Consider the following 23,807-nt stretch of genomic DNA (forward strand, 5'->3'; position numbering starts at 1 on the left):
TTTTTTAAGGGAATTTCTTAACCATTGTCCCTTAGGATTGTAAACTCGTTGGGATGTGGCATCGGATTCCTTTTTTTCTCTCCTTTCCCAAGGGGTGGGAAGGGAGCTAATAATTTTTAAGGACCTGACATTTGGCTAAGTAGTTAACTTTTCATTTAATTTTCATAAGAAACTTGGGAAGTGGTGTTTTATTTTTAAAAAATTTTAAAAAAGATTTTACTTATTTATTCATGAGAGACACACAGAAAGAGGCAGACGGAGAAGCAGACTCCCTGCAGGGAGCCCGATGCAGGATTCTATCCTAGGGCCCTGGGATTACCACCTGAGCCAAAGGCAGATGCTCAACCACTGAGCCACCCAGGCGTTCTGGGAAGTGATGTTTTAATTATTGTTTAGAGTTGAAGAATATTCATCTGTTAGCGCTGCCATCACAAAAGAGACAGGGTGACTTAAACAGAATTTACTTTCTTGTGGTTCTGGAGGCTGAGAAGTCCACAATCAAAGCAGATTTGGTTCTTGATGGGGTGCTCTTTATGGCTTGCGGACAAGGGTCTTCTAATTCTGTCCAGACATGATGGAGAGAGAAGGAGCAGATTCTCCAGTTTTTCTTCATATAAGTGCACTGATCCCATCGTGAGGGATCTAATCGTGACCCTGACTGGCTCTCAAAGGCCTCTCCAAACACCTTTACGTTGGAGTTTGGGCTTTAAATGGGAACTGGGTGGAGGGAGGGTGAAGGTGTGTCGGGAGAGACACAACTCAGACCATAGCAAAGATTAACAGGCTCACGGAGATTAATTAAATCACGTGCCCAAGTTCACACAGCTGCTAAAAAGAAGACCAGAGATTCAAACCAGGTTTGTCTGTCGTTCAAGTCTGTTGATGTACTACAACATGGTTCCTGGCAGGTTTTGTCTGCAGCTGGCACTCAACAAATACTTGTTGAATTGATTTTAAAATTACTGTATCCGAATACATTGAGCTCTATATAATCTAAAATCCCATTGACTTCAAAATTTGTAGTGAAAGGATAGGTGAGAAGGGTCCGTAGATACAAAGTCAGCAGTCTTTCTCTATGGCTGCTCCACGTTCCACACCTCCCTGACTTGTACCATGTCCGTTTTTCTGCTAGATTGGTCATATCTAAAAATAAGCAAATGAAAAAAAAAATTAAAAAATAAAAAATAAAAAAATAAAAATAAGCAAATGGTCATTTCTGCTCTGTGAGCAGGAGAGCAGAGCACCAGGCCATGGCTGTGTCTATATGAGGTCTGCTATCTGCTTTCCAAAAAAGATTTCTGTCTCTGAATTATTTTAAGGTGCAAGACGGACCAGGCAGTGGTATAGATCAGTTGTTTAGGCAGCCAGATACGCCAGCTCAATTCTTTTTCAGTCCATTGCTTTTCATTTCGTAGTGAGAGTCTGCATTATACTAGGTATAAGGGGTCTTATGCCATAGGCATTTTTGATCTGTTTAAAAGTAAAATATGTCTCTGTGCGGGTCCATACACACACATACAAGACATACTTCTTTAAGGAAGGAGGAAGGAAAGAAATCTGAAGACGTGCGTATGTGTGTTTTATAGGAAAGTTTTGCCATTGAAGAAACTAATAATAAGGTTTTATAAATAGAATCTTTAAAAAAAAAAAAGCTTTATTTTAATTTCCCCAAGCATGCCTAGAACATAGTAGGCATTCAATAAATAATTAAATTGAACTGAGTTTGTGGAACACGTGAAGTTCACGTTTTATATTTCACAGTTGTTACCTGGGTTCCACTGTGATGATACAGCCATTCAAGAAATAGTTTTGGGGCGTCTGTGTGGGTCAGTTGGCCAAGCGTCCAACTCTTGGTTTCTGCCTAGGTTATGACCTCAGAATCGTGAGATCGAGGCCTGTATCAGACTCTCTGCTCAGCAGAGCTGCGCTCTTTAGACCAATTTGGGGAATAAATCTGTGCCATGTGTCCAATGAGATTACTTCCCCCTGGGCCAAATCTATATTCTGCTTTACACCCATTCCCCAGCCCACCCTATTGCCCCCAGACCACAGTGCGGTTCGTTTCCTATTTGAATAAATAATCTGATGGATTTAAACATCTTTTCTCTCAAGGTTTCATCATCCAAACATACTGGAGTTGGCTGCTTATTTTACAGAGAATGAGAAGTTCTGCTTGGTATATCCATATATGAGAAACGGATCCCTTTCTGACAGATTGCAGTGTGTAGTAAGTCACACCTTGACCCCCCCTTGATGCTCTAACCCCCTGAAGCCCTGGAGAAGCTGCTGAAACCTCCTGTAGGATCCAGCAGGCCACTATGGATTCACATGAAGGGATAGCCAACAATGTGTTTCCCAAGGAAGTAGAGGACTTTCCATGATTAATTATTTTACTCTAAAAAAAAAAAAAAAAAGAAAAAAGCCTGCCTAAATACCTGAGTGACTGTGTGCTGTGCAGCACGGTGGCCAAAAGACTTGCTGAGTCCTTACTCCTTATTGATTGATTCCATATCTCAAATGAGTTTACATTAACTACCCTTATTTCTTACTCACATAGCTTCGCACAAAGTAGCGTTCAGTACAAAGGGTAGACATAAAGGTGATATAACCTCCTTAAAGAGAAAGAGGTTGAATAATGCCTTGATTTCTCATGTTTTTGAAAGAGAAGCTTAAAAATTCATTCTCAATATGAATGAAGTGTGAGTCAGACTTCATGCTATTTTCTACCTGCAATTTCCCTGGTATGTGTGTATGTTTAAGGTCAAATTTTAGTTAGGGTAAGTATAAAAACAGAGTATTCTCAATTACCCACACTATGATGCCACAAGTAATTTTTAAATCTTATTTAATGAAAAAATATTGTAAGTAGCCTCCATACCCAGGGTGGATCCCATTGTTGAGCTTGAACTTATGACCCTGAGATCAAGACCTGAACTGATAGTCAAATGCTTACCCAACTGCCGCCTAGTGGCCCCTTATTTAATGAACATTTAAACCTAGTTACCTTACGAGCCATATTTTGATTAAACTAATGTTAAAATTATTGGATATTCCCATTGACTACGAAAAGGCCTAGAACTGTTGGTAGTAGAGGAAAACGTATCTCAAATTACAAATAGGTTATGGCAAACCAAAATGTTCATTCCCCTACCTCACCCCACCTCACCATCTGCTTCTCTTTTGGCATACCTCTAGGTGTGGGTACATACCTTCCACTCCTAAACCAACTACTGTTGTCTTTTTAGGGTAACACGGCCCCACTCTCTTGGCACATTCGAATCAGTGTTTTATTGGGAACAGCCAGAGCCATTCAGTACTTGCACAACACGGAGCCGTGCTCAGTCATCTGTGGCAGTGTATCAAGGTAAATTATCCCAAAGCTTGAGGTTGCACCCAAAAGCCCTTTTCATCAGCACAGGTGAGTCAGACTTCACGCTATTTTCTACCTGCAGTTTCCCTGGTACGTGTGTGTATAAGGATTAAGAATTCTCATCTAAGAGGGGGCGCCTGGATGACTCAGTCAGTTAAGCATCCAACTCTTGGTTTTGGCTTGGGTCATGGTCTCCAGGTGATGGTCTCAGGGTCACGGATCAGCCTGTGTGGGGCTCCGCGTGCTCAGTGTGGAGTCTGCTTGGGATTCTCTCTCTCCCTCACCCCTTGCACCCCCCGCGCCTGCTGTGTATGTGCTCGCTCTCTCTTTCTCAAGATAAATAGAATTAAAAAAGAAAAAAAATTCTCATCTAAGTATTTAAAATCTGACTTTTTTCTTAGTGAAGTATAATGGCATATGACTCCTAATTAGTTTCAGGTGTACATTATAGAGAGTCAATTTTTTTATTAATGAAAATTGTATCTACCCAATGTAAAATGCTACATTTATATGGCCAAAGGGAGAGTTTATATTATCTTTGGGAATTATTAACGAATAACGTAGGATAGACAGTTTTGTGTATTTTATTAATTATACCTGACACTAAACTTTGAAATGAACCTGTATGAATCTCCCTTTTTTCTTCATAAGTGAGTTTTAAGGGAAGGTTAAGTGACTTCTATGGAGATTCCCAGCAAGATAACAGCAGTAGACAGTCGACGGTAATTAAAATTCTTTGTCACTGAGTCCCCAGGGTCTTGCTGATTCCACGGAGCCTGCAGCCTCCTAGCTTTACCTATTCATGTGTGACAAGCCAAGCCGAGACTCTGCTGTTCATTTTTGAGACATGAGAAAATTAGAAGCAACGTCTTAGGCGGGTGCGGGAGTGTCGTTAGGGGGGCTGGAGGGAGGGAGGGCGGGGTGGCGGGGGGAGGGTGGGTGGAGGGAGGGAGGTTGGGGAGGCGGTAGGGAGGTAGGAGGGCGGAGGACGGAAGGATGTATGATCAGCATGAGGCAGTTAGGGCGTAGTTATGTGGGGTCGGTGCGTTGTGTTATGTTTTTCGGGCGTAGTTTGTTTTGGCTTCTTCTTTCTTTCTTTTTTCTTTTTTCTTCTTCTTTTTTCTTTTTCTTTTCTCTTTCTCTCTCTCTCTTTCTTTCTTTCTTTCTTTTTTTTTTCTCCAGTTAGACCTAAAGAATCATTCAGACAGAGAGTAGATACTCTGTAGCAAAATCCCCCTGGTGAATTTTTCCCGTGTGCCCTTCATCTCGAATCAGTCAAAAGTAGATAAATACACCTTTGCTGCCTAGCAGGGATAACTGAATTTAAAAGGCTTCTGTCTCTTCTGAACCATCCCCTGGGATCTTGAAAAAAAAAGCTTTTAGTGTGCTTTTGAGGTGAGCAAAAGAGGGACTGGTTGCTTACTTCTTTGTGTTTCTGGTGAAATGAACTCTATATAAAAAGACTCTAGATTTTTCCGGAGTCCTGGGGGTGTGCAGAAACAAGCCAGGGCCATCTGCTCCCGTGGCGGTGTGACAGTTCATCAGCTCTGGTGGCCCCATAGAATCAGCACACAGTGGGTGCTCCCTCTCGGGACCTGGGACCCAGATGCACAGCCATGGTGTCGGGGGGTCAGTTCCAAAGGGCAGAAGCAATCCCCCTTCCTCACCCCCAGCTCAGCATAGTGGATGCTTATGTATGTCGTATCTGCATAAATAAATATCCAGCATTTTCCTCTACACCTGTCCTTCCTTTGGTTTATACTTAAAATGAGCCTCGCTTATTTTCAGCCGCAGGCGGTAATACATTAATATTCATTTTTCTTTTGGGTGACTGAGTTCATCAAATCCTTTCCTGAAAGGAGAGCTTGATGGGAGAGGGGTGAGAAATGATAGATCAAGGTTCTGGTACTTGTGAGGGCAGAGAAAGGCACCCACTGGCACAAAGGGAGTGTCAGGGTGGAGGGGTCCAGACCTGGCCTCAGCCTGTGGCCGAGCCAGCATCACCACAGCTGTGGGCCTGCCCAGCAGCATCTCTCTCCAGGGATCAGGTGAGAGCTCAGGCCCTGGCCCTGATACCCGCTTTCTCGGTGTGGGTAGGTGTCTTTGGCCAGGTTCCCAGGAAGTAGGCTCAGAGGACAGATTGCCCGGCAGGAGGTTTTTTAGAGTGTTCCCAGGAACCATAGAAGTAAGGGAGGGATGGAGCAAGGTGGACTGGGGCAACCGGAGAAGCTGCGCTGGGGTCTTGGAGTGGAGGCCTAATCAACGCCATAGGGAGCACTGGTGCTGGGTGGCCCTTCGAGAACTTGCCAAAGTGGAGCAGGCGCTTGGGCTTCTGCACCCCTGCGTCTGACTAGCCCTGCGTGTGGGGCTGTGACTATGACTTGGACGAGGCAGTTCCCTCCTACCAAGGGCAGGTTCCAGGTAGGGGTTAGTGCGCTGTCAACAGCCACCCCTCCCTGGCTGGGGACCTGTGGTGTCCCTGGGTCCTGAAGGAGGGATCTGAGCCACACCCCTGCGGCCACTGCCCTCACGGGGACAGATTGACTGCCGTGTGCTCTGCAAAACGGAACCAAATCATTTTTCTTTTTCATCTACTTTCCTCCCCACCTTCTTCTCACCCCTTCCTCTTAGCTCACTATCTCCTGGTGTCTCCGAGACATCTGATTTAAGAAGCTGACTCTCCGCTTAACGTGGTTCTCAGCAAATTTCTGGAAGCCTCAGTTTTTCCCTCTGCATGATGCTAATAAGAGTAATAGCATCTATCTCTTAGGATTAAATGAAATAAAATACATATGGTGCTTGGCAAAGAGTATGCACTCATCACACACTCATCAAATGGTAGCTTCTCTTATAATTAGTGAAGACATGGTAGGAATAGCGGCGGTAAAGGCTAAGAGATATGATGGCCAATCTGTTTTTTTACTTACCCCTCTTCTACCCACTGTCTGATTCCATTCGGGACACTATAACCAAAATACTAGAAAACGGGTGGCTTATAAACAACACGCTTTCATTTCTCATGGTTCTGAAGGCTGGACGTCCAAGACCATGGCACCAGCTGATTCTGTGTCTAGTGAGGATCCACTTTCTGATTCATAGATGCCCATCTTTTCTCTGTGTTCTCATAGAATGGAAGGGGCAAGGGGTCTCTCTGGGCCTTCTTTTATATGGGTACTAATGCCAATTGTGAGGGCCCTGCCCTCTTGACCCAATCACCTCCCAAAGGTCTCACCTCTACCTACCATCCTCCTGGGGGTTAGGGTTTCAGTATATGAATTTGGAGGGGGACACAAACATTCTATACTTGGTACTTACCTCTATCATCTATCTATTGTGTTTGAAAAGTAGACCCACATGGGGCACCTGGATGGCTCAGTGGTCGAGAGTCTGCCTTCAGCTCAAGGCCAAAGAGTCCCACAGGGACTGGAATAGAGTCCCACATGGGGCTCCCCACAGGGAACCTGCTTCTCTCTCTGCCTGTGTCTCTACCTTTCTCTCTGTGCCTCACATAAATAAACAAACAAATAAATAACATCTTTAAAAGGAGAGAGAGAAGTAGACCCACAAACTAAGCTCTGTTTTAAGAAAAATCACTTCTATGTCAACATGTTTATTGAACATTTTGAAAATCATGTTTAATTTACAAATACTTATGGAACATCTGCTGTATGCAGAGCATCGTATTAGAACACATGGGGTAGATGTCAGTGATCATCGTCTTGTCCTTGAAGGTTCAACCTGGTTATCAGAGCAGTAACACAAACACAGAAAAATATATAGGGCACCACTAAAGATGCCCAATGCCTGCCTGGGCTGAGAAGCCTCATTCTAATGACAGAGTTCCGAGCCCAGATGGGCCAAGGCAGTAGGTTGGTTGAAAGAACAGGAGAGAATATTCCTAGTGGAGGCAATCATTTGTTCAAGGGGAAGAGTCGAGTAAAGAGTTGCCAAGAGTATAATGAAAGCGAGACAGATGGGTTGAGTGGAGAGGAAGGGACAAGAATGAAGGAAGGGGCTTCTGGGAGGGATGAGGAATGTTGGGGGGCAGGGGTGAACCAGCCTGAGGACCTTGGTAAGATAAGCTAGGCTCTTACGAGGGACTCGAGCATTTCTGGGACTATAGGTGGGAACAGAATGATTGTGGAGTCTCTTACAGTGTCTCATACTTAGAAGGAGGCTATTTCTTCCAGGCTAGATCTCAGGGGCTTCTCTGGATGTGGCCAACTATAAAATAATTCCAGTAACCCTGCCAGACAGAGTGCCCAGCAGCATTACAGGTACGCAACACCAAGAGAGATTGAGAATGGATCCCAATGGGACCCAAGAGAGGGTCCGAGATGGAGCATTTCATGGAAGAGGCAGGATTTAAACTGGAAATGTGCTAACAATGTATTTCATTTTTGTAGTTGGTGAAGGGGCTGCTGATGATTGTTGCCTTTCGGGGGCTTCCAAAGGGTTCAAGGACTCAAACATAACCATCTATGTGGCACTATGTCCACCCCGGGAACATGTCAGGATGTGGAGTTCCTGGACTCTGGGCATTTCTCTGAGATTTTGATTTCAGAGGACTCATCAGTATGTCCCTGTCTATTCCAGAACAAAGCAGCCCCTTCTCCAGCCAGTGAACTCTTGGCCTCTCCGCTGAGCCTGCCAGCAAGGATGTTAATTAGTACCAACTCTAACAGTAGATTCCCCACCCCTTCCTTGTGTGCACCTGTTCTCTAGACCCTGGAATGAGACCAATTCATTTCATTCAGGGCACCGAACATCTGACGGTAATGACATTCAGCCTCCAGCCGTCTTGACCAAATGTGAATTGGCTGACCCAGATTACCCTCCCGAATCTTTTAAATGAGCTCTTCACTCTGCTCTAAACTTGGGCCTTCCTGGCTCTTGGTCCCTGTTTGTACAGCTTGGTGCTTTGAGGAAAATCTGAGGTTCCTGTTCTCCTGCCTGTGTCCTATCAATTTTCTCATTCTTTGTAAGGAAGGGCAGCTTCTAGAAGCAATGTCATTTCGTTGCACAGCCCTGATAGTTGGCTCGATAAAGGACATCTCAAAATGTGTTTAACAGTGACCTTCTCTAGGACGACGAAGTCAGTGCCCTTTTTTTCTTTTTGATGGAGTATGAAATGGAAGATACTGTTACCTTTATTTTCTGCATTTGGATCTCAAACTGATGAATTGCAGGAGAGTTTGTCATACATTATTTGACTTTACTAAACAATGTTTTTAATAGTATGGAATAACATGGAACAATGTGCATTAAGTAAGATTAAGTGAAAAAAGCCAAATTGAACTAGTATATAGTATACAGTTGTAACTTTATAGAACTACAAACTCATGAATTTTTTAACAAGATTAAGGGGCGCCTAGGTGCTCAGCCGGGTAAGCCACCAGCTCTTGCTTTCAGCTCAGGGCTTGATCTCAGGGTCATGAGTTCAAGTCCTGCACTGGGCTCTGTGCTGGGCACAGAGCCTACTTTAAAACAGAAGATGAAAACCTATCAAAATATAACAAGTTTTTATTTAGATGGAGAGGCTATGGCTTTTTAATAATGGTTTATTTTTTACTTCTATATCATGTTTTTTTTTTATTTTTATTTAAGGGTTTGTCTGGAAATGGGTGACTACTGCACCTCCTCCCAGAGTTGTGGGGATGAAGTGAGATAATGAATGCAAAGCCCAGGCCAAGGCTTGGCAGTAACTGTAATCCCTCCTACTTCATGGAGACCGACTCTACATGTCTCATCCAGCCTGTCCTTGGACCCTTGCACAGTGTGTTGTTCATGCTCCATTGGGGTGCAACCCTAACGATTGCAACTCCATTTATTTTGAGCTAAAAATCTGTCTTCCTGTGACTCACCCATTAACCATTATTTTGCCACTGCAATGATCTGTACGTACCTGAGGAAAAGAAGAGATAAATTTCATTTCACTTTTGCTTGGTGATCAACAGTTTCTTAGTCTTTTATGAGTAGCTGAATAAAAGGTGTTTTTTTCAGTTCACTGTGGTAAATTGAAAGAGTAGCAAACAGAAAGGAGGGTTAGACTTCAGTCCTGGCTCTGCCATTAGCAAGCTATTTTGCAAAAACCAAGTCATTTCGAGCATGTGGGCTCATTTACCTCATCTGAAAAGGAAATGATTACACTCTAGCAGTGATGACAAATCTGTTTCATCTCACATTCCACCGCTGATTGATTGGTACTGACTTCCCACCTGCAAGGTTGAAAGGGAACCTGGGGGTGGGTGCATTCTGAACTCAGTTAGTGATGTCTGCCAAGAAAATAGGAAGAGATGCTTTGGCAGCATTTGGGCCATAAATCTGCCATGTGCAGAGTGTTCTGGGTCCACTTATGGTTTCAAATTCTCTTAATTAACAAACTGATTATATCGACAGATGTTTGCTTGGTGTCTTCTATAGGCTAGACTTTAAGCTTATGTAAACAACAGAAGCTGGTCTCTGAGCAAGCGCCACATGGTATAGTGCAGGCTGCACCACGGGAACTTTGAGAAAGGGGGTGCCACTGGAATTCAGAGTGGTGGGGCGCAGACTTCATGGAGGAAGGGGTGTGTAGGCGGCAATAGGGGATTTGAATGAAAATAAGGGAGGGAAGAAGAGTACTCTGCAGGTGAAGGGAAAGTGCCCAGACAGTGATAAGCACCGTCTATCCCACCTGCACTGGTATGTGCTCATGCAGTCGGGGCAGCCGATGGGCTGCAGACAGCTTAGGGAACTCTGTGAAAGCCAGCCTGACTTCACACCTGACCTGAAAGCCTACCGAATAACTCACTCCTCCCAGCAGCCCTGAGTGTGCACATGGTTGGCCTTATCTCAGAGTCACAGCGGTTTGTCATCTGCCTCTGTCCCATGTCTGTAGATGGGGAAGGAGGCGGAGTTCCATGTTTGTGTGGGTCCAACAATCATGGTCTTTTGAGGCAATGCAGTGTTCCTGGCCGGGATTCCTGGGAGCGTGCTGGTTTCATGGGCAGAGACCGGGAGATTGGATGGGGAAGAGACCGTAACTAGGATGTGCAAGTTTGGAAATGCTGACGTTGGATTCCTAGTGAAAATGGCAGTGGTAGGCAGGAGGCTTTGAGAGGGAGAGTAGGCCTGAAAGTCTGCATTCGGAATCTTCGTCTTGTTCAAGCAGCGAGAATAAATATCTTCTAAGGAGACACTGTCAAGGACACAGCTGCAGAACACCCAAGGAGGAAGCCAAGCCCACATTTCAAAGGTATTTTCAAGAAGTCTGGTGGTTTAGTTAGCCCAAAAATGTCTTAGTAATGTGAACTCTTCAAAGAGAATGTTATAAAAACAAAATTCATTTCCAGATGGTGGAATTTAAGGAGGAAAAAGGATTTGAAGAAAAGAATCTTGAAGAGTTGAAGTCTCTGTTCTTGGCAAAGTCTCTGTTATTTGGGAAACGAAGATGTTTTTGAATTACAGGATCACATAAAAGCATCTGAAAGCAGTAAACCTCCTTGTTATTTCCAGCCTATCCCTTAGCCAGCTTAATTGTTTTCACATTTATGAACGATTTTAAATTGAAATGCATTTTATCCTCGGCATTTTTCAGCCCAGGCATTCATTCCTGTTAATGTTTCCAAAGCCGAGATAATCTCGGTGAACATTTCTAATGTTTCCTATAAGATCATGTTCTCCGGCCGTATTGCCATGTGTCTCCTGCCAAGTGAAACAGCCTTTCGTACGAGGGAGGTGGTCTAGGAAAGGGAAGAGGGGGAAATCCATGTGCTCACAAATGAATTTTTTAAAAAGGGAATTGGATCAGAGACGCCTGGTGGTAGTAGGGTGCGTGGGGAATTTCCTTCGTGAGGGACGAGAGCCCTGGTGGCTGGGAGGGAGGCGAGGAGGCCACAGGGCGGTGGCCCCTTCCTAGGACCGTGACACCCTTGCCCCTCCGCCTTTCCCCCCAGACCTGATGGTGTCTAGTAGAAGCAGCAGCTCCGTGTCTAGTAGGGATGCAAAATCTGCAGGGAATGCAAAGTCTGTTGGTTTGATTAGTTCATTGTTTAATTGACGAGTCTCCTCCTTCTCCTTTCCCATCTCCCCCCACCTCCCAAAAAACACCCACTTTTGTTTTTCAGAAACATTTTAGATATAAAAATTCTTTTCCTTCAGATTTTCCTATTTTCCTCAAGTGTCTCCCTTCTTATAAAATTTCCAAATATGTCTATTTTTTTCCGAAGAGATGCCAGCGCAGCTAAATCGTACATAAACTTAAATTTTTCCTTTGATTTTTGTTTATCATCAGTGTTTTTAAACCCCAACATTCATTTATTTATACACAGGCGTGCATACACGCATGCACGCATATGTGCCAAACACCCCTTTTTTCTCTCCATGATCATAGAGTATCTGGAAATGATACTTTAAATCAGGTTCTTCCAGAACTCTGGAACTATTTTGAAACTCAGCAGATGCCCTGAAACTAATTAACCCAAGGATCCTTAGATCTCCAGGGTCATTGTTGCAACCCCCTGTACCTTTGTCACTTCACATTGGTGCCTTGAACTTCTACAGATACCCAACCAAGTTTCTTGGGATTTTAAGGCAGGTGTAAGATGGACAAAGGCCAGCCTACATCCTTCAGAGTATATTCCGAGGCCCTCCCTGTGTATCAGGAACTCTGATTACATTTTTTCATTTAATCCTCGTAACAACCCAGAGAGGTAAGCATTCTCAGATCTTTTTACCCACGAGGAAACTGAGCCTTAAGGAAGTCATGCTAGTTTGGTTGGAGACCAGATTTCACATTTAATGCAGGAATACCCATTTAATGGCTGAGCGTAGGTCTCATAAGTCATCAGTCAAGCAACAGCAGCCTTTAATACTGTCCCTGAGTCCTGTCTGGGTTCAATGGAAGAGAGGCAGAAGGTTGTACAATCCAAAGGGGGAATAAAAAGCTTCAGTTTCATCAGATATATTGCATGCTGAAGGTTGGGGTGGGGAGTGTATGCCCTTTTTCAGTAACCTATAGGTTCCTTGAGACGCTGGCTCTTGCCTCATCTGGAGAGGGGTGTCTTGGTGTTGTAACAGCAGTGACACAGACGGCAAGATGTCCTGTTGCCTCAGGCTGTCATGAAGAGGCCAGCGGGTCCTCTTTATCTCTGAGTCCAATTTGTTGGAGTCCAGACTTTTCCAGAGAGTTTTCCAGGCACTCAGGGACTAGGCTGCTTTGCACCAATAACTCCCCCTAAAATCCTTTAAAAATTCATATTTTAAAAAACCAGTCATGTGCTTACATGTCAAATGTGTATTTGCACTTAGATTCCAATTCTGCGCTATAATCTAGATGCATCATCATGGTTTATATGTACATTTTAGGCCCCTGGGCTTTGGCTAAATCAGGAGAAAGACTGGTGAGCAAAGAAAGCAATTCTTGTACCCTGTGGGAGGTTCAAGTCTCCAGAGAGAATTGTGGTGGAGGCCCTTGGCAAGAGAGAGATGAAATATGTTACTCTCCAGAGTCAGGATGCAAACTGACCACCTTGTGTAGGATTTTCCCCGTCTCCTCCGTGTACCACCCCGATCCTTCTACTAGAAGAATTATTTAGAGGGACACCTGAGTGGCTCAGATGTTGAGCATCTGCCTTTGGCTCAGGGCGTGATCCCAAGGTCCCAGGATCGAGTCCCACATCGGGCTCCTCACAGGGAGCCTGCTTCTCCCTCTGCCTGTGTCTCTGCCTCTCTCTCTCTGTGTCTCTCATGAATAAATACATAAAATCTTAAAAAAAAAAAAAAGAAAGGTGATGGTCTGTGTTTCAGCAAGTAGCTTTGTGGGAAAGAATAGAAGAAATAGGTTGTGAAAACCCTAAATTGACAGCGTAGGCCATTACGTGTTTCTTGTCTATCTCCTTGGTAAGCACGGTAGCTAGAGAGCTGCCCTTTTGTTCAACTATATTGTTATAGGATTGTAGTTATTTTATGTTGTCTTTATTTTACTGGTCTGTCTTTACCCCCACGGGACAAACATACTCCATTGACCTTGTATGATGGCTGAAGGCGGTGTATGAATGCTCTATTTAGGGCTGCAGTGAGGGAAGGAATCCGGGCAGAGCTCGTTGTTGATGGGGCTTTTGCAGTTCCTACTTTCTTAAACAGAACATGCTTCTTCCTCAGCCACTGTTGACTTTTATTTAGAACTTTTATTTAGAACACTGCACTCAAAATTCGTGTTATGCACTAAAGCCTGCTGGTGAACAACTTGTCTTTTCATCAACTATCTTCATTGAAAGTGTAAATGCAGTGCCCTAGATTCTTACTGATGCCCTCTCACTGGCCCACAGTCCTCTGTGGGTTTTATTGCATCACCCCTTGTGGTTACCCCACTTTCCTTAAGTGTGTCTGAAGCGTGAGTCAACAGTTGCTCAAAGCTCCCCACCAGCTTTGCTGAGGGTCAAATAAAAGAATCAGATTGTGGATTTTGTTTTTGATGCTTGCCTTTTTTTTTCTTTTGTGCCCAGGAAAGATCTATTCTTCAGGAATTCTAAGTGTTTTATAAATTCAGCTTTTGCATCCTCGTGGGTCTAAGCTTTTTAGAGCTGGAGTTGAGGAAGAAGAGGGCAAGATGTTTGACACTGAAACTCTGGCATTCAGGGTTTTCCTGTCCTTCTCTGCTGAAATCAAGCATGTGCGTGCAGAGGGTGGGGATGTGTGCAGAAGAGAGCTGGGTGGTCAGTGCAGCAGAAGTGGAGGGGGAGAGGGTGGGGTTCTGGGAATGGGACCTCTCTGCCCGTCTCACCTCCTGGCACAGCTGGCAAGCTCCTGCATTAGAGCCCCCAGCCCTCCGAAATGATCAAGGGGTCTCCAGAAGGCCCACCTTGGTGGGAACAGCTGAAGTGCACACATACCTATGGAAGAAGTAATTATGAACTAAATGTTCTTATCTGGAACTGGAGAGAAGGCAGGGGCTGGCTCTAGTGGACTCCTCATGTTCAGAGGTTTGTCAGGATAGTCAACAGTATTTTCCCGGACGCCTGGGTGGCCCAGCAGTTGAGTGTCTGCCTTTGGCTCAGGGCATGATCCCGGGGTCCTAGGATCGAGACCCTCAACAGCCTTCTTGCAAGAAGCCTGATTCTCCCTCTGCCTGTATCTCTGCTTCTCTCTGTGTGTCTCTCATGAGTAAATAAATAAAATCTTTAAAAAAACAAAACAAAACACTATTTTCCAAGTGAGATGGATGATGAGTGACAAAAATGAGTTGGACCCAGGCTGGCCTTAGAAGCTGCCGTGTTTCAAATATATGAAGAAAAGACAAGGCAAGGAGAAGACTGAGAACTATGATTACTGATATGAGACTGAAGGGTTAGGCCCTCACTGACGTTCTTATAAACGCAAGGGTCACACAATAGATAAACGTCCTAGGACTGATAAATGAGGTGAGCTCTTTGGATTTTGCAATTCTCCTGGCCACACTTAAAGGACAGAGAGTGACATCAAGTTTAGAATGTGTTCTTCATAAAGGGTCCTGGGGAATGTCTTCATGCTGTTGTCAACTTTGTTGTAGACAAAGCCCGCACTAGAATTCTTAAAGGCCTCAACTCTGAATCTCGAAATAGAACTAGGACTCTGAATACTCTGGATGGTTAGAACACCTGCAACTCAGACTGCGAAGCCAGGTTCTTCCTGTCAGCCTACATGTACAGGGACAGCAAGGACTTCTGGAACTTTTGTAAGGTCCAGTATTTGTTCAGGATTAAGAATTTCTTGTTCTTATCCTGTAGCTATTACTGCATTAAAAAAATTATTTATTTTACAGAGAGAAAAGAGAGAGAGACATGAGTGGGAGGGACAGAGGGAGAAGGAGAGAGAATCTCAAGCAGACTTTGCCTTGAGTGTGGAGTCCAATGCCGGGCTCAATCTCATGACCCTGAGATCATGATTTGACCGGAAATCAAGAGTTGGACGCTTGACCAATGGTGCCATCCAGGCACCTTGCTCTTACCACCTTTGATAACAATATGTAGTATACAAATATACCACTTGGCATTTTGGATGGGCAGGCCTAGTATTAGCAGCTTTGGTTTCAGAGAACAAAAAAGCCAGCTCTGAATAGCCCCAAGCAAAACTGAGAAATAGATCACCCTCTCTTGGCCCACCTCCCCACCTCTTTTATCAATACCCATCTGCTCTCTTACCATGAGTTACTGATTTTCATCTTCCCTCTCATTTATTGAACATTATCCTATGCTGGGTAGTAGGCTGCTTATATTCAGTTCTGTGAATTCTGTTGTTTGCCCCATTTCACATGTGAGGACAACATTGAGGCGTATGGGGTATAGTAACCCCCGTGGCCACATTGCCAGAGAAAGGCAGGCTGGGACTCACGCCGGCTGTGGGCCACGTGAAATGCATGGGCTTAACCTTTCCCATCCCTGCTGTGGCGGCGCTTTGAAGGTAAAAGTAAGCTGATGCTTACCTTACTGTCAGCCAAGATATTGAGTGATTATTAAGATTTTTCTGTGACAAGGAGACAAAACTGACTCTAAGCACCTTGCCTTTACCTCTGTAGATACTTGGTTTTTTTTAATTTTTTGAAAAATATATTTTTTTATTTATCTGACAGAGAGATAGAGAGAACCAGAGAGCACAAGAAAGGGGAATGGCGGATGGAGAGGGAGAAGCAGGCTCCCTGCTGAGCAGGGAGCCCAATGCCAGGCAATCCCAGGACCCTGGGATCCTGACCCGAGCCAAAGGCAGATGCCCAACCTACTGAGCCACCCAGGTGCCCTTTTATGTTTTAAATAAGACTCAAGGGCAGCCCCAGTGGCGCAGCGGTTTAGCGCTGCCTGCAGCCCGGGGTGTGATCCTGGAGACCCTGGATTGAGTCCTGCGTCCGGAACTCTGCATGGAGCCTGTGTCGCTGCCTCTCTCTCTGTGTGTGTCTCTATGAATAAATAAATAAAATCTTTTAAGAATAAATAAACAAACAAACAAACAAATAAATAAATAAGACTCAAAGACATTTTTGTCATTAGTCCCTGGAAAGTCCATAGAGCTGGGACAGTAGACCAGGGTTATCCGTAAGACGGGGCTGCCAAAGATTCCTCACATCTCTGCAGGTTGGTGGCTCGTTGCTGATAGGCTGATAAGCTGATAAGCTCCTGAGCTCTGTGCACATCACAGGCACTTGATTGTTAGCTGATTAAAACCCAGTTAGTGGTCTTACTGCGTATCAGAAGGGCGCAAGGAAAGTGGCTTTGGTTAACTTTAGTTTTTCCTGTTGACAAAGCATCAGCTTTATCTGCCAACGCCCTATATGTATCTATACACTTGAAAAGTGCACTATTCCTAGGTCAGGTCTCCATTTTATTTCATTTTTTTAAGGGATTTATTTATTTGAGAGAGAGAGGGAGGCAGCACGGGAGCTAGAGAGTGTGCGGATGAAGCGGGGGAGAGATGGAGAAGAGAGGGAGAAAGAGAATCCCAAGCAGACTGCCTGCTGAGCATGGAGCCCCAACAGGGGCTGAGACCTCAGGACCCTGAGACCATGACCTGAGCTGAAATCAACAGTCAGTCGCTCAACTGACTGAGCCACCCAGGCACCCAGGTTTTCATTTTAGAGTTTTATATACTACTTGTATTTATACTTTAAGAAGAATAAGAAAATACCCCTAGCTCATGAAAAACTGTGCGTGGCTTTGTTTTGTTAGTGTTTGGCATTAACCAGAAATGAAGGTGAGCTTGTCGTTTTTTTCCCACCGGAATGTCATTGTGATGTTTTTGTCTTGTTTGTCCTCGATCATGATTTTAGTGCAAACATACTTTTGGATGATCAGTTTCAACCCAAGCTAACTGATTTTGGCATGGCGCACTTCCGACCCCACCTGGAACACCAGAGCTGTACCATAAGCGTGGCCAGCAGCAGCAGTAAACATCTGTGGTACATGCCTGAAGAGTACATCAGACAGGGCAAACTTTCCATTAAAACGGATGTCTATAGCTTTGGAATTGTAAGTACCAAGTACCAGTCAACAAAGGAGGAAAGCTTATTCCCAGGAATGCTCTAAATTCTAAGAACTTTTTAAGGGCTTTTGACTGTTACTCGTCTTATACATTAATTTTGTGTAATCAAAGAGTAAAATATAAAGTCATTAATTAGAATGAACGATATCTATTGTTAAAGTTAATCACTGCAACTAATTCTGCGTATATATCTTACATATGTTTGTAGTTGACTTTCTCTGTATTCTTTATAGGTAATAATGGAGGTTCTAACAGGCTGTAAAGTGGTGTTAGATGATCCAAAGCATATCCAGCTGGTGAGAATCGTCTTCATCTCTGTTCCGATCTCTTGGTCATTTTTGGGGTAGAGTTCTAAAAGATAAATTGTCTTCTTCTCTTTCTAGAGGGATCTCCTTATGGAATTGATGGAGAAGAGAGGCCTCGATTCATGTCTTTCATTTCTAGATAAGAAAGTGCATCCCTGTCCTCGGAACTTCTCTGCCAAGCTCTTCTCTTTGGCAGGCCAGTGTGCTACCTCGCGGGCAAAGTTAAGACCATCAATGGATGAAGTGCGTACACATGGTTTTACTCAAAACCAAGCCCACAGAACCATGGAAAAATCTAAATTGGATAAATTGTGTGTCTAAGTGAATTCTTTATCAATGAGGCAAATCCAGCTCCTCACACAGAGTTCTAACCTAATGGTTCTTCCAAGTCAACAAGTCACATTATTTGGTATTCTGGTAGAGGTCGTTGCTGCGTGGGAATAGGGCACCACAAGAGATTTAATGAAAAGACTGAAGTGAGCAGCTTGGAGAGAATTTTATTCGACCTTCATTAAGAGATTTGGTCCATTAAAAATGCATTTCATATTTCCTCTATTGATTTTTAAAATTTACTCTTCAATTTCATCATCCATTGAGTTAGTTGTTTATTTGTTCAACAAATATGTAGCTGGTGCTTACTTTGCATGTGCCAGACTTAGTATTGGATACGGAGGATGCAACAGTAATCAAGATACAGTTGTTGCCCTCAGCCTCAAATGAGAGTCAGATTAGTTCAAGTGGCTTTTCAATACAGAGAGATAAGCATAATGGTAGGTGGAAGCCCAGGTCAACATGCGAGCATAGAGTCAGAATAGAAAGGCATTTTAGTCGAAGAGAATTTATACTTGCAAAGCTCAGAGGTAACGGATTTTTCAGCACTGATACTGCAGGTAGTTCATGGAAGTGGGAGGTGGTGAGGCAAAAGCTGGAGTGCTTAAAATCATAGAAAGTTCCAGGTGATAGAGGGACGTGAATTCCATTCTGGGATTTTGGGTTTATCCTGAATCTACAGCAGAGCCATGAAAGGGTTTTCAACAAGAGATCAGCACAATCAGAATATGAAGAGCACTGGCATGGGAGTCAGGAGAGCTATATTTTAGGCCTGGCACCACCAGTGAGAGCTATGTGACCTGGTATCTTGGGCCTTTTAAAAAGAGCTGTGAGATATATAGTGGAAGAAACCTGGAGTTGGGAGCCAGATCTGAGGTCAAGCAACAGATCTGCTCCTTCCTGGCTAGTGATCTTTTCTGAGCCTCAGCTTTATTATCTGTAAAATGAGGATAACAGTATTGTTTGTGCAGAATAAACGAGGTAATGCATGTGAAGGCACTTTGCAAATAGTAAAGCTCTCTAAATATATTTTTAAAAATGACGTGTGTGTGAAGGGAGGCTACATGTTCTTTTAAATCAGGTCAGTAGTTCTTGGTTTGGGCTGCATGTCCAAACCAACGGAGAAGCTTTTAAAATACAGATTCCTGGGCCCCTATCTTCATATTTTTTTCAGTGATGATCTTTAGGTTGGGACCAGGGGATCTGTATTTTAAGAAAGCTCCTATATGTAAATCTGGCATTTGAGAACTACGGATTGGGTCCCCCGTCCTCTGACACTTTCCGGTACTCCACATATTAAGGTTGAAGTGAAAAATGGACAGAGACCCAGCCAAGGTCCCACAGCAGCTGGGGGCAAATCTAAGCCTTAACTCAGGTCCCTTGATGTTTACTTCATTGCAGCTTCTTTTATATTTGGTTTCAAGTCTCTTAATTTACTCATTAAACTGAAGGGGTTTAAGCTAATCTTCAATACCTTCTCATTCAAAACTCTATAGTTGAATTTATTTCATGAAAATACAAGAACATTCCTTAGCAGGTAGATGGAAATAAGGTAAAAGGAGAGGTTATTCAAGCTTAACTCCATGTTTGTTTGCTTCTTGGTTAACCAGGTCCTAACTACTCTTGAAAGTACTCAAGCCAGCTTATATTTTGCTGAAGATCCTCCCACCTCCCTAAAGTCCTTCAGGTGTCCTTCTCCTCTCTTCTTGGAGAACGTACCAAGTATTCCAGTGGAAGATGATGAAAACCAGAATAATCATTCACTGCCTCATGATAAAGGTTTGAGAAAAGTTGGAGTGACTCAGAAAGTTCCATTCGAATGCAGCCAGTCTGAGGTTACGTTTCTGGGTTTTGACCGAAAGACAGGCAGTGAGAGGAATGAGGATACCTGCGACAGGCCCAGTTCTTCTTGTAAAGAAAGTGGGTCTCCAAAGCATGTAGCTCTATCCCAGGACCCAGGGGCCTATGGTACGGATGTGGACCCTTCTGTAGAAGCTCCAGGCCATTCTTACAGGAGCAGGCCAGTGGAGACCAGCTGTTCCTGTGAATTTTCCTGGAACGAATGTGAACAGTATAAAAGGGAATCGATTTCACCAGACGATAAAGAAGAAAGCAAGTAATTGCTAAGGCACCCGAGGACAGGTATCGTCTTGGGAAAACATTGTCACCATAAGTGATGCTAAGAGGACTATCAATGGTGAGTTTGGGTGATGCAGGTCAACAATCTGGACGATGTTATTCCTTCCTTCCCAATTCCCAAAACAGAGTGGCTTAAACCTAGTCTAAGTTAGAGCCATTCAAAATTACTTAAGATCATGACCTTTGACTTCAGACAAACAAAACCTACCAAAAAGGGACTGGATTCTGTTGTCTTCGTCATCATCAACATGAGCCCTCAGAGCCTCCAGTCTGCTATGTACGGTCAGTTCAGTTAGATTCCATTGTTCTGTTTAGCTTGCTTGAGATGGTTGTAGGAAGTGTCTAATTTGTAAATGTTAGCAGATGCCTTTTTAAATAATTGCCCTTTTGTTTACTTCAGTTAACCCTTAGTATTTTTTCTGTTCATCCCTATCAAGCCTGCCTGTCTGAAAATGAGCCAGATTCGCTCCCGACTATGACATGTTCTGTGGAAAGAGGGAATTCTTGTCCAAGATCTGTATTTCTGTATTTAAACTCTTAGGATAGTTTATCATGTATCATATAGTTGTTGGCTATTGTTACAATTTTTTTTTTGCAAACTATTATATCTTGAGTAGAATGTATGAAATTTTAATCAGGTAATTTTTATTTCTGAGAAAATCGCTGGTCACAAGGGCCGATGTCAGCTTTTAGTTTGATTCTATACCAGCCAACTCTGTGCCTCTACCTCCTGTTTACTGGATCTCCCCCTGTGGAAATTCTACCTGTCCTTCAAGGCTCAGAAGTGCCTCTTCCAGGAAGCTTCCTAAATCTCTCCACCCAGAAGTACTCACTTCATCAGCATTGCCACAGCATTGTTTTTGTGTTTCTATTTTATATTTGTTACTTTCTGAATTATATCAAAGTTGCCTGTGCCATCCAGTCTCTCTGACTGGCTTGTAAACTACCTGTATTAATTTCCTTTTGTTGCTATAACAAATTATAACAAACTTACTGGGTTAAAACAGTGTAAGTTGGGGTGCCTGGCTGGCTCAGTTGGTAGAGCATCTGACTCCTGATCTTAGGGTTGTGAGTTTGAGCTCTACAATGGGTATAGAGATTACTTAAAAAAAAAAAAAAAAAAAAAAAAAAAAAAAACAGACAAACAATATAATTTAGTTATTTTACAGTGCTGACGGTCAGAGGTCCTTGACGTTCTTTCTGGAGACTCTAGGGGAGAATTTGTCCCCTTGCCTTTTCTAGCTTCTAGAGACTGCATTCATTGACTCGTGGCCTCTTTCTCCATTCTCAGAGCCAGTATGTGGCATCTTTGAATCTTTGAAGATTTCTCTTTCTTTCTCTCTTTGATCTTTTCTTCATCACCTTTTTCTCTTACTTTGGGCCTCCTGCTTCTCTTAAGGATCCTTGTGTTTGTGTTGGGCCCACTCAGATAATCCACAGAAATCTCTGCATCTCAGGACACTTAATTTAATCACATCTGCAATGTCTCTTTTCTCCTGTAAAGTCATTCATAGGTTTCTGGGATTAGGACATGGATATCCTGCTGGGGGGGGGGGGGGGGGGGGGGGGGAGGGGAGGACACATTACTCTGTCACATTCCCTGAGTGTGTAGGACTCATCTCTTCAAGGCCCACATTAGCCTGTACAGAGCTGTTGTTTCCTTACAAGTGAAGTTGAATTAAATTGTCTCTAAGAACCCACATAATAAGAAATTCAGCTATGGTAAACATTGCTGAATAAAGTGGGGATAAGGACTGTCTTCATGATGATGAATAGAAATACTCCACAAAAACCATTTCCATAGGATTAATGGAATTTCCTTCTCTAGCACATTTATAATAAAAGGGTAGACCTCTAGCCTTCTATAGACATTTTTTTCTTTTTCTTTCCTTCCTTCCTTCCTTCCTTCCTTCCTTCCTTCCTTCCTTCCTTCCTTCCTTCCTTCCTTCCTTCCTTCTTCTCTTCCTTTATTTTTTTATTATTATTATTTTTGGTGAGTTAGTACAGTTAGGTTAATCATAGTGAGATTGGAGGCCAGATTTCAGATTTAAGAACAAATGATTAAAGAAGAAAGTCATCAGGAATCAGGGTCAGGTTAAGAGACCAAGGTCAGAAACATGAAGCTATAATTCTGGGAAAAAGGATCTCATGATGAGGTTCAAATAGAATATGCCTTAGTCTGATTGGCAGTCCACATAAAGGTCCAGGTAAACAGTTGAGAGAAGTCATGCTCAGGCTGGCCCTCACGTGCCCTGACTGCCCTTCACTGTCTTGCCCATATGTTCATGGCATGTGTTGACAATGCTCCCAAATCGCCCATGTGCCAAAATTAGTAGGGACAAACAATTGGACTAGACTTTGTATGATTTCTTGTGACCTGTCCTAGTTTGGCAGCTCTCGATTACACATGTTAATGAAAAGAAGTATAAAAGCTTTTGGTGTTTGGCTTTATATATTATAAACCATCAGGATTTAGCTTATCTTAGAAACATAATCTGAAACTATTTTGGCTGAATTGGGGAAATTAGCCTGGCATTGTGTGAAGTTGCCACTAGTAATTCAAAAGAAGTAATCAAGACGATCAAGAATTGACTTTATGTTGAACTGTTTTTTGCCTTGAGTCTGGACCTCCCAGTACCCTTGGTGAGAGGTCATAAAGGAAGCTGTGATGAACACCAAGCCTGAGCCATTACTTGGCACATGGAATTATGTTGGAATTATGTTGATTTGAATTCTCTTAGCAGTGTTTCCCAAACTTCAGTGTGCATCCAAATGATGCGGAAGTCTTGTTAAGAACAAATTGCTGAACAAACAAACAAACAAACAAATTGCTGGACCCCACTCAGTTTCTGATGCAGTAGTTCTGGGGTTAGGGATTTGGCTTTCTAGCAAGTTCCCAGATACTGCTCATGCTGCTGCTGTTCAGACCACTCTTTGAGAACCTCTGCCTTAGAGTGTTCTCAAATAGTCATAGATCAGTACCTTTCCATCTAGGTGTATGGTTTTTGAGAGAGTAATCATTTAAAAAAATTCTTTTATATTTACCCTCTTACTTAAGCTTTTAGTTATTTGGAGTAAGAGCTCTAGAAATATTGTTAATCAGTCATCTTTTCTGATGCAGTCACCTTGCTAGGGTATGACTACTTTGTACATCTTAAAGAACAAGTCAGATTATCTGGCAATAACCTGATCAATGATATGGCAGGCAGATGCCACTGTGGCTGAAAATTAGAAGAATCTTCTATTGAGTAAACTAGTCCTCCTTGATTTGCCTTCTGGTGTGTTAATACAGGGTCATTGATAGGAATTAAATCTTGCACACTGCTCTGGGCAATAAGAGAGGACCTCCATGGCTTCATAATGTGGAGACTCAGGTACATGAAGAAACCAAGAATGAGCCTTTAAGTGTTCCCTTTGATCAGCAAAGATCAATTAGTAAAGAATTTCACTCATTTTCACCTATATAATGCACCATGGGCAATCCCCCAGGCCAATCTTATTTACTTGTTAGGTTTTTTGGCCTCACTTTATAATGTCCCAAAGCACAGGGAAAATATTTCGTGGTCTTTGAAAACAGGTATGGGACTTCTGGCATAATCACTTTTATTGACTTCTTGAGAATTGTTATAATGATCCGAAACTCGCTGCGTTATCGTGTAGCCTCATGGGATGGT

General features: G+C 43.2%; 1 protein-coding gene across 1 annotated transcript in view; it reads left to right on the forward strand.

The window, feature by feature from the left end:
- The window catches only part of IRAK3 (interleukin 1 receptor associated kinase 3), a 45,565-nt gene extending 24,798 nt beyond the window's left edge, over window positions 1-20,767 (forward strand). The window contains exons 7-12 of the mRNA XM_038549565.1: window positions 2,113-2,227; window positions 3,246-3,364; window positions 17,148-17,346; window positions 17,593-17,655; window positions 17,743-17,907; window positions 19,605-20,767. Of these exons, the coding sequence (XP_038405493.1) occupies window positions 2,113-2,227; window positions 3,246-3,364; window positions 17,148-17,346; window positions 17,593-17,655; window positions 17,743-17,907; window positions 19,605-20,114 (1,171 nt within the window). The 3' untranslated portion in view covers window positions 20,115-20,767. The remainder of the gene's footprint in view (window positions 1-2,112; window positions 2,228-3,245; window positions 3,365-17,147; window positions 17,347-17,592; window positions 17,656-17,742; window positions 17,908-19,604) is intronic.
- Window positions 20,768-23,807: the final 3,040 nt, after the last annotated feature.

The sequence above is a fragment of the Canis lupus genome, chromosome 10, assembly GCF_011100685.1.
Source record: "Canis lupus familiaris isolate Mischka breed German Shepherd chromosome 10, alternate assembly UU_Cfam_GSD_1.0, whole genome shotgun sequence".
Lineage (NCBI taxonomy): Eukaryota > Metazoa > Chordata > Mammalia > Carnivora > Canidae > Canis > Canis lupus.